The sequence below is a fragment of the Desmodus rotundus genome, chromosome 5, assembly GCF_022682495.2.
Source record: "Desmodus rotundus isolate HL8 chromosome 5, HLdesRot8A.1, whole genome shotgun sequence".
NCBI lineage: Eukaryota > Metazoa > Chordata > Mammalia > Chiroptera > Phyllostomidae > Desmodus > Desmodus rotundus.
The window spans coordinates 44297179-44307524 of record NC_071391.1 but is presented as its reverse complement, the minus strand read 5'-3'; the positions used below and the strand labels follow the sequence as shown (position 1 = coordinate 44307524).

Sequence of the window (10346 nt, the reverse complement as noted above, 5' to 3'; positions counted from 1 at the left end):
TCAGGGTCTAGTTCTATGGAAAGAGAGAAGGCGATTGATACCATTCTGGATCTGCTTGGTCTTAATACTATAGATTATTGGATTCATACATGGGGGAAAGAGAAAGTAGACATAGCTCATGATAATATGCACGACCTGGGGCACATATTTTCCAAAGCGATGAATGAGTGTTAGCCCAGTCACAGTGACATAAAAAACCAGAACACAGCTAATATGGGAAACACAAGTGTTTAGAGCCTTTGCCTGCTCCTTACGCGAAGCAATTCCCATAACAGTCTTGAGGATTAGGATATAAGAGATAAGGATAAGCATGGAGTCCAAGAAGCCAGTTAATGAGACCAGGGCTATAGGATAGAGTCTATTGAAGGTAATGTCAGCACAGGCTAGTTTGATCACATCTTGGTGCAAGCAGAAGGCATGGGAGAGGACATGGGATCTGCAGTAGGGGAATCTAGAGAGGGTGATGATTATGGGCACAATAAGTATAAATCCTCTCATAAGAACTCCCAGTCCTATCTTCACTACGTTAGCATTGGTGAGAATGGAAGTGTATCTTAGGGGACTGCGGATGGCAATGAAACGATCGTAGGCCATGACGAGCAGGACTCCAGACTCCACGATTGACAGTGAATGGATTAGATAGGCCTGGAAATAGCAGGCTCCATGGCTGATATCCCTGTGATCCAGCCACAGAACACCAAGCACGGTGGGCATTGTTGTCAAAGTCACACCAAGGTCTGTGGCTCCCAGAATAGCCAGAAAGTAGTACATAGGCTCATGAAGAGTGTGGTCTTCTCTGATAAGAAAGAGGAGGGTGCCGTTGCCAAAGAGTATGGAGATATAGATAACAAAGAAGGCGATGGAAATCCAAGGATGAAACATCTCCAGACCTGGGAAGCCAGTCAGTAGAAAAGGGCCAGCACTGATATTGGACCACATGGTGGACTCCTGTGTTGAAACAAACAAACAAAAATAAGGTCTTTCTAAATTAGTCTTGTCCAGTAGAGATACAATTTAAGCCACACATGTGATTTTACATGTTCTAATAGTTCCATTTAACAAAGGTAATATAGGGAGAGTGACGGATACTTTTAATAGTGTATTTTATTTAATCTGCTATATCCAAAATATTATCATTTCCAATGTAATCAGTATAAAATCATGAATGATGTATTTTATATTTTAATCTACTAATGCTTCAAAATCCAGTATTTAGTTTACACTTGTAGAATGTTCTAAGTCAGGCTAAGCACAGGCTACAATATTGGATAATACACCTCTAGACTATAAAATTATATTTGCCATATCATTAAAAAATAAGAAATCACAGCCTTTGTATAGAATTGTGCTCATCTTGTAACCCTCCATAAATTTCTCATCCAAGTTCTCTAGCTCCAGTGTTTCCTAATCCCTCCTTATCTTGGTCAGAATCCTGTGCTAATGCTTAACCAAATGTCTGACCAGATCTCAACTGAAATCCAAGGTCCTAGTTCTAGCTCTGTCTTCTAGTCTCTTCTCATCTCTATTGTAAACATGTTTCACATCATAGAAAAGAATTTGGTCCTTTCATTTTGGATTCACCATTCATATTATGTGTTCACTTATTTAAAATAAATAGAAGTTGATGGTACCTACAAAAATAAGCATTACGGGTACAAACTTCATGATCTTTTAAGAACAAAAAATAAGGTTTCTCTGGTTTGTGACATCTTTATTTGAATTGAATCTCACATTATAATACTCTCTGTGGTTAAATTATTATGTGATTCCACAGGACCACCCCACTCAGAGCCCCTTCAAATATTGTCTGACTTCATGGGATTTTTATATTACTAAACTTTATGGAATTTACAACTTTCTGCTTCAAGGAAGTATTGCATTTGGCTTCAGAATACAGAATTGGGAAACTTGAAAGTGACTTTTTCTTCATTTTCTTTTAAAATCGGCTTTATAGTGACATGTATAAAGGACCCATGGACATGGACAATGGGGTGGGGATGGGAGTTGAGGGGGCAAGAGAGGGCAGTGAGGGGGGGAATTGGGACAGCTGTAATTAAACAACAATAAAAAGGAAAAAATGGATTTATTAGGGTGACAATGGTTCACAAAACCGCACAGGTTTTAGGTGTACAACTCAACAAAACATCATCTGCACACTGCATTGTGTGTCTGTGGCTCCTAGTAAAATCTCTTTCCATCCCTATTTTCCCTTCCTTTCCCCACCCCCCCACCCCCCATTCCCACTGGCTATTGCCACTCTGTGTCTTTGCTAAATTCCTTCACCTTCTTTCATCCAGTTCCCCAATCCATCCCCTCTGACAAATGTCAGTCTGCTCCCTGCATCTGTACCTTTGTTTCTATTTTGTCATCAGTTTATTTTGTTCATTGGATTCCCCATATAAGTAGATCATATGGTACTTGTCTTTCTCTGACTTTCTTATTTCACTTAGCATAACACTCTCCAGGCCCATCCATGCTGCTGTAAAAAAAATGTACCACAGCTTTTTTATCCACTCATTGGCACTTGGGCTGTTTCCAGATCTTGGCTATTGTTAATAACACGGTAATGACTGACTCTTTTATTTTTTTCAGTTACTAAAATTTAACTAAAGGCAATCAGATTTGCCTCTATTAGTCATCGGTTATTTCTTGCTTACTAAAATCTCATAGTTTTGTGCTAAATACAGGGCATATAGTGGTAAAAAAACAGATATTTACACACTTATTGGAAAGGTCAAAAATCCCATCTATTGACAGTACCAAACACAGGTGAGAATGTGGAGCAAGAGGAACTCTCGTACATTGCTGGTGGGACTGCAAAAGGATACAGTCACTTTGGAAGACAGTTTAGCAGCTTCATACAAAACTAAACATTCTCTTACATACAATGTCACAATTGCATTTCTTGGTATTTACACAAAGGAGTTGAAAATTTACATCTACACATGTCAAAACCTGGAAGCAAACAAGATGTCCTTCATTAGATGAGTGGATAAATAAACTGTGGCACATCAGCCCTGTGTGGTGTGGCTCAGTGGTTGAGTACTGGCCTGTGAATCAAAGGGTTTCCAGTTTAATTCCTGGCCTAGGGCACATGCCTGGGTTGCAGGCCAGGTCTCCAGTAGGGGGTGTGTGAGAAGCCACCACACATTGATGTTTTGCTTGCTCTCTTTCTCTCTCCCTACCCCTCTCTAAAAAATAAATAAATAAAATCTTTAAAAAAATAAACTGTAGCACATCTAAACAGTGGAATATTACCCAGCACTATCAAGCCATGAAAAAGCATGAAGTAAACTTATGTGGATCTTACCAACTGAAAGAAGCCTATGGGAAAAGACGCCATGTGGCACGATTCTAATTCTATTACATTCTAGAAAAGGCAGGGACCTGAGACTTACTGCTACAAGAAACTGAGTTCTGCCAACAATATGTATGACTTGGGAAATGGATTCTTCTCTAGACCCTTCATCTAAGAGCCCAGAACAACCATCACTTTCATTTTGGGCTTAAACAGAGGGCCTAAAAAGAGAACCCACTCAAGCTGACTAAACTTCTGGCCGACAGAGCTGTGCTAATATAAATGAGTGTTGATTTAAGCTGCACTGTTTTTGGTTATTCATTACACAGTAATAGAAAAATACAGCAGTAGGAGTTGCTATTATTCATATCTTACTACTAATAATACACTGATACTTAGTTTATGTGAGTTAGTTATTATGTCATTAGCTATTGCCACAAAATTTCCACATGGAAAACCCCAATACAGCTTCAATGGCTACAACAATACAAACTTGTTTTTCATTCATACCCATGGTTCAGCTAATTTTGGGTGACTTTGGCTTGGTACCTCTGATTATTTCTGCCTCTTTTGATCATGCACCTCAGTTTCAACTGTATGTCATCTGCATCCTTTCATTCTCCCACTGCCTCCTTTTTATACCCATTACACTCTTACTGGATTTATTACAATCTTATCCTTCACTTTACCTTTTCCCCCTAAGTACCAGATATATTTCCTGTACCACCCAAGTTTCAACACAAAACTTCACACGAAATGTTTTGTCTTTCATGTTTCTATTACCAGTCTCTCAGACCTAGTGTCTCAATTGACTCATTCAGATTGAAACAAGCATGCACTCTCACTCCAACACTAGCATCGCATATCTTCCCAACTGCTGTACTGAACAGTAATTCTCCTAGAAGAAATGACAGATTTTGACATACTGACTCTTTATAAAATTTAATTACATTATTATCAATATGCTGATGCCCCGCCTGGCTGGTATGCTAATGGTTACAATGATTTATGTAACAGCATTGACCTGCTAATAATACTTTGCAATGCATAATTGTCTGATATGTAAGCTGTCTGATCCACACACTGTCTTTTCATACAATGTCCAGTTAAGAGTCCCCAGTAACTCACCAAATACCTATATATGTGCTACCATCAGGCCCTCCTGACTCCAATTTTTCCCCAGCTGTGGATATGATTGACTAATCAGTCCTGACTTTGTCTTACCCACTGGAGTTCTTAAACAATGATCAGTTCCAAGCTTTTAGGAAATAGCCACTCAAGGATAGGCATTGGGGTAAGAACATACGAACACAGTTTTGTCCTATAACTGAGAATTAGCCAAATCACTAAAGGCAAAAGGCACAAAGGAGAGGAAAGAGAGAGCAGAAATAGCACATAGAAAGATATGAGAGAAAGCGTACTGAACACAAAGAACAGAACCTAGAGGAAGGAAAAACCTAATGCAGTCTTACAGGCATCATGGTGACCCGGCCCTGCACACTCACTCTCAACACCAGTCTCTCTCTGCTTCCTGCCTCTTTCAAAAATATGTGTGTCATAGGAAAGTTATTCTGGTTATCTCTGAGCTAACCAGAAAGTTTGCTAGCAGCCTGGTTCTCTTGATTCTTCAAGTAACCACTCATGACCAAACACACACACACACACACACACACACACACAACCATTGTTTGTTTCTGAGAATCAGTATTTTCTAGGAAGTCAAACTTTTATATTGCTATCTGTTACAGTGGACAGAATCCATAGGGACAAATAACAGCTTTGTTCAGTTTTCTATTTACCTTCTTGCAACATCTGCATGGAGGAAGAGGAGTCCAAGAAGAGCAGTCATCTTTATCTTGCATTCATTTATCTCCATTCCATTCTCCCATGGTAACCAGAGACTTACCTGGGCATCAGGAATTAAGGGGAGAAGAAACTGCTGGATCTTGATGTAGAATGTAGTGTGAATATTACTGTATTTTTCAGACTATAAGATGCACATTCCCACCCCACCCCCCAGATTTGGGAGGGAAATGGGAGTGTGTCTCATAGTCCAAATGTAGACTTACCTGGCTTGCTGAGGCGGTGGCGGAGCTGGTTCACAAGAGGGAAGGGCAGGACCACATTTTTTGCTTCAAAATTTTTTTCCTATCTTCCTTCTCTAAAACCTAGGTGTGTCTTATGGTCCACTATGTCTTACAGTCCAAAAAATATGATACTTATGAAGACTGCTAACATTATTAATTGGTGAAGTTACTTGTATAGAAAAATGATTCCCCAGGGTCCCTATGGCTGTAGATAATTAGGCTGCTGGGATATCGTTTCCTGGCCTCTTTAGGGGAAGGATGGGAGCCCCTAGAGCTGGTGTCTTGTATCCCTACAGTTTCATTGCAGACAGAAAACAGAATTGTAGCTTCATCTAAGAGATGGAATTTATGCTGCAAATTATCTTTCTCCTTTTGGATTTCCATCTCAAAAGAGAATATACCGTCAAAACTACATTTGACTTTGTTATTTTTGAATCCTGGAGCAAGTAAACTCACTAAATTTAGATGAAGCTTGATCATTTCCTGACACCTTTCCTTGGTTTCAAATGAGATCACTCATTACAGTATTTAACATACGTATTCTTGAAGTGATTTTTTTTTCACAAATGAGTGCAATTGCTAATAAATTCAAACTGTGAGCTTTTCATCTGTCTCTTAGTCATTCTCACCCAGAGGTCACAGTTCTGGCTGCTAGAACAATTCAAGTCAAGTAAAAAATCTTTCACTTTAAGTATCTTATAGTAAGGTGAAGTCATTGATTAATAATTAATAATTTGTAATTGAGCAGAAATATTCCTATTCTGGCAGAGACACAGATCTCAGGGACTGCTGTCTTGTCTGGGTTTTGTCTCCTAAATTTATCCTGCAGCCTAATCCAACTGTGAGGCTTTAAAATGAGAGTATATGCAATGTGGTCAACCACGTAGGTCAAATTTTGGCTTTTGACATTTTAAATTCAGTTAAATTCCTCCTGAACTCCCCTCTGCTCATACATCTTTCTGAAACTCAGTAGGATTTGGAAAGTCATTTTTAAGGGATACTCTGTGGAAATGATTTGAGTCTGAATGTCTTTGTGTCTGAAAACTCTTTGTGCTAAGTACAAATTTAAGGGTGACAATTTGGAAGAGCCATATTTTGAACTCAAAATAAGATGGAAATAAGAAGCACCTGGATAATCTACAAATTTTCCAAGCTGTCCTCTCATATATCAGAAGGTAGATTTAGCCTCTCACCTACATAACTCTCCTGTCCCTTATGTGCAACACCATTCCTGGCAACACTACTTTCCCTAGAACAAATGGGAATTCATTTGCATGATGTGCCACGGTTAGAATAACTTCCTAGTGAGGCAGAGGACAAGTCTCTAGAGAACAGGAACAGCTGTTAGTCTTTATCCATCAGCACTCAAAGCCAGCAGGTTTGGGAGCCTTGGAGGAAGTGGGCAAAGCACCAACAGTGTCTAGCTTTTCATGAAGCAGCCATTTACATATGGCTCTGTAATGAACACATCGCCCCAAACCATGTTCGTTGCCTTCATATTTCCTGCGGCACTGCCTGTAAAATATAGAATCACTGCTGCATTAGCTCTCAGATTTGGAAGGACCTCCCCGTCATGGAACGGAAGCCTTTGATGTTGTGTTTCCTGACAAGAGTCATCCAGTCAATGCCTGTGTCCTTTAGGGCCACAGAGCTCAATCTTGATGAGACTACATGTTTAAAAGATATTTGGGTAGTCACATTATTAAAAATACCTTACTTTTTGGAGTTAAAATATTTTCCCCCAGACTGACCCATCCCTGGCTCTGGATCTGGATCTGGTGCCACACAGCTCAGGTCCCATTCCTGTTTCGTATTATGTATGATGGCGATCGAGGTAACAGTCAAGCATCTAAATACCTTCAGTAGTGAATCAGGAAAGTCTTTAACCTAGAGATTTTGCTATTTGTTGAGCAAGTCTGTGTTGACATTTAACAGGCTCTTTTTTTCTATGGAGTTTGATTTTAGTATGTCAGCCTTCAGCATTTCACTCCAGTTTATGAAGACGCCACGATTTAAATTTTTCCTCTGAAGGGTCCACCTCATCTTACCAACTTTTATGGTGCTTCCTCACTATCCATTGCCACTGCTACCTGTCAGGTTGGTGACAAGCACTAGTGTCTCAGGACAGAAACTCTTAAATATCCTGTAAAAATGAATTTTTGTGTATGAGCTTATTCATAGCAATGATAGTGTCTGAGGATTTAGACTACAAAATAAAAATTGTTTTACATTCTATAATTGCAGAGAGAGACCCCTGGGCCCTTTAAATATTTTATTCACTCTGAGAATCTAATTTAATATTTAATAAGTATCATTAAATACATCACCCTTAATTTGCTCTATAAAAGTCTGTACTCCTGGGACAGAGCCCAGCAATTATTTGCTAATTAACTGAATGAAACTCCTTTGCTTTCCACCTAGCATGAATTCATCTTGGATCTGGAGGAGAAATAACTTGCTGCCTTACTTGATCATATTATAGTTTTTCGGACTATCTTTAATATTTCTCATTCTCTTTCTGATCTTTTTTAAGATTTTTCTACTCGCAAAAAAGCACACTCAACCTTTCACTTCCTAACTCAAACTGAATATCCTTATAGAAATTATCTTTTCAAGCTCATGCTATATAATTATAATATTCTGAGGAAGAGAGACACTGATAACTTGCAAAGACTTTTTTCTACTGTAAATTCTTATATACAATAGATCTCCTATAACTACATGCTGTTTATTCATGTCAATAGTCCATCAGTGAATCTATTTATCACTTTTCCATGCAAGTTCCTTTTTGTCTTCAATGATCATAAGCTAAATTACAGATTTCATCAAATTGTACTGTATGAAGGAGATACACTGATGTGTTGGTATGTTGGTCCAGTGGACCACTCTGAAATCTACCTACTATACATTCAAAACATGTTTGTTAGTGGTTCTTGGGAAACGCTATTGCAGATAGGCTGCTAATAATACCTAGCATTTCATCACAGAAAGACCTACATGAGAGCTACAGGAAACTAAATTTTCTGATGACAGTAACATACACCCAAGGAAATCATGTGCTTATGTTGACTGAAGTGGATTTTGAAGAGAAATAATTGTCTAGGTGGATTTCAGCTATTTCTAGTAGTTCTGTGTAGATAGAGGTTCTCCTCTAAACTCTCTCTGTTAGGAACCGCCCTGCCTGGTTTCAGAAGCTGTAACCCCCCCACCCCCCCACCCCCCAGGCTAAGGCTGAGTCAGAGAGACCTTGGGACCATAAGCCACTAAGGAGATAAAGCTTATCTCCCTGGCAGGGGCTCCACCTCTGCCCACTTTACTTTACCCTGCTTGGCCCTGAGCCTGACCAGTTAGCCAATGATGGGTAAGATTCCTCAAGGGAGGGATGACCTAAGACAGGCATGGTCATGAAGAGGCCCACAGGGAAGGACTTGGGGGGCTATAGAAAAAGGGGGTGATGGACCCTCGCCCCTCGACTTTGACATAGCCTGAGTCTTCATTCTGCAGTCTGCAAGAAATCTCCTAATCTCTTGGCTGCCTTACTTCCCCTGCTCAATTTAGGCCTGAAACAATGCAAGAGGTGGGTGGGGCCCTGTGCTGGAAAGGGCAGGTTCCCTGGAGAGATCAGGCCTAAGAAAGAATGAATAAAATCCTGTGAAACCTACTTTGCTAATACCCTCAATTTAAATGATAAGGGTCCAAGCCTGAAATGAATTTGCTTCCCAAAGTCTTATAGCCCTTTAGCTAACTGGCCCTGACTCAGAATAAGCCCTCAGAGTTCTTTGTTTGTTATCTATTGTTTGATCCTTTCAATGATTGATGAGCTTTACCTGTATTCTGTGCAAACTGAACCCAATAAAAGTCCATTGAGGAAAATGCTCTTGGCCCTTCTCCTTTGAGAGATTGGCCACCTTTCCTCCCCAAGCAGATCATGTCTTGGTAGACTTATTCTCATCTGTGGAGGGTGGGGGGGAGCCTTGTGGGCGGAGCCCCCCCACATATCCCCAGTTGTCCTGTTTCTGTTTTTACCCTATAGCCTCTTCTCAATGAATTTGTTTCCTCAATTATTCTCAAATAAAAATGGATTTCTCAAACAAGGGCAAATCACTTCAGAAATCATTGACCAAATGGTCAGCCAGACTTGTTTTCCTCCCATACTTTAGTTTTCATTTTTATGTATTTTGGGGAAATGGGCAGCTGTCTATCTAATAGCACTTTGCAGTTTTTAAATATTCATTGGAATAGATTCACATATCTATTAACTCAGATGGTATAGTTATTATTAGTAGTACTTTGTCTATAAGTGGCTGAAAATCAACTGAAATAATTTAAACAAAATAACATAGGACAATTTTATTAGACTGTGAAATCAGAGAAAGTTGAATTGCCCTCCTTGTCATTGAGCTTCCCCAAATCATGGAAATTTGATCCTTGGAGATTTTTCATTTTCTTATTTATAATTTACTCTAAATACTTATAGCTTGAGATCACTCATCTGATGGAAAACATGATTATTAACACATCTAAGGATTCCATTTTACTTCTTCTACCACAATGAAAGCATTAACTTTTTTTCATGACTATTTTGAAAAATCCTGCAATCCTTTATTTTGAAAAAGATTCTGACTGGCTTTACTTGACAGGGAGTAGGGATTTGGAGATAGAATAGAAAATAGCAACTCCTATAAAGAACAACATTTCTGTAGTGGAAGGAGACATTCTGAAAACAAGGAAGTAGGTACTGCTTCTATAAGGGTAGTGGAGTGCAAGGCAGAAAATATAGTCAACTAAAGGTAGACTATTTCAGTGGTGTACAATTTATACTGGCCTTAGAATTAAAAGGTTAATTTGAATCATGGCTATGCTGTTTATAAATTTTATTTCCTTGGGAAAACTAAGTTTTTGACTCCAGATTTGCCATGTATAAATCAGTGATAATAATGCCTACCTCATGATATTAACAT

The 10346-nt window shown here is 39.1% G+C and overlaps 1 protein-coding gene across 2 annotated transcripts; it reads right to left on the bottom strand.

Moving 5' to 3' along the window:
• LOC112317629 (olfactory receptor 51B2-like) lies at nt 1-5424 on the bottom strand. 2 transcript variants are annotated; one of them, XM_024574709.3, is made up of 2 exons: nt 5368-5424; nt 1-948 (listed from the first exon to the last, which is right to left on the bottom strand). In XM_024574709.3, exon 2 carries the CDS (start codon nt 937-939, stop codon nt 1-3), a length of 939 nt encoding a protein of 312 aa, XP_024430477.2. In that variant the 5' UTR covers nt 940-948; nt 5368-5424. The 2 variants fall into 2 exon arrangements, with proteins under 2 accessions (XP_024430477.2, XP_045039523.2); XM_045183588.2 differs by lacking the exon at nt 5368-5424 and adding an exon at nt 5098-5171.
• Nucleotides 5425-10346: the final 4922 nt, after the last annotated feature.

Coding starts and splice junctions, on each gene's coding strand:
- LOC112317629 (XM_045183588.2), bottom strand. CDS start 5,160: ATGCAAGATAAAGATGACTGCTCTTCTTGGACTCCTCTTCCTCCATGC. Junction 949..5,097: donor CATGCAGATGTTGCAAGAAG/GTAAATAGAAAA, acceptor GTTTCAACACAG/GAGTCCACCATGTGGTCCAA.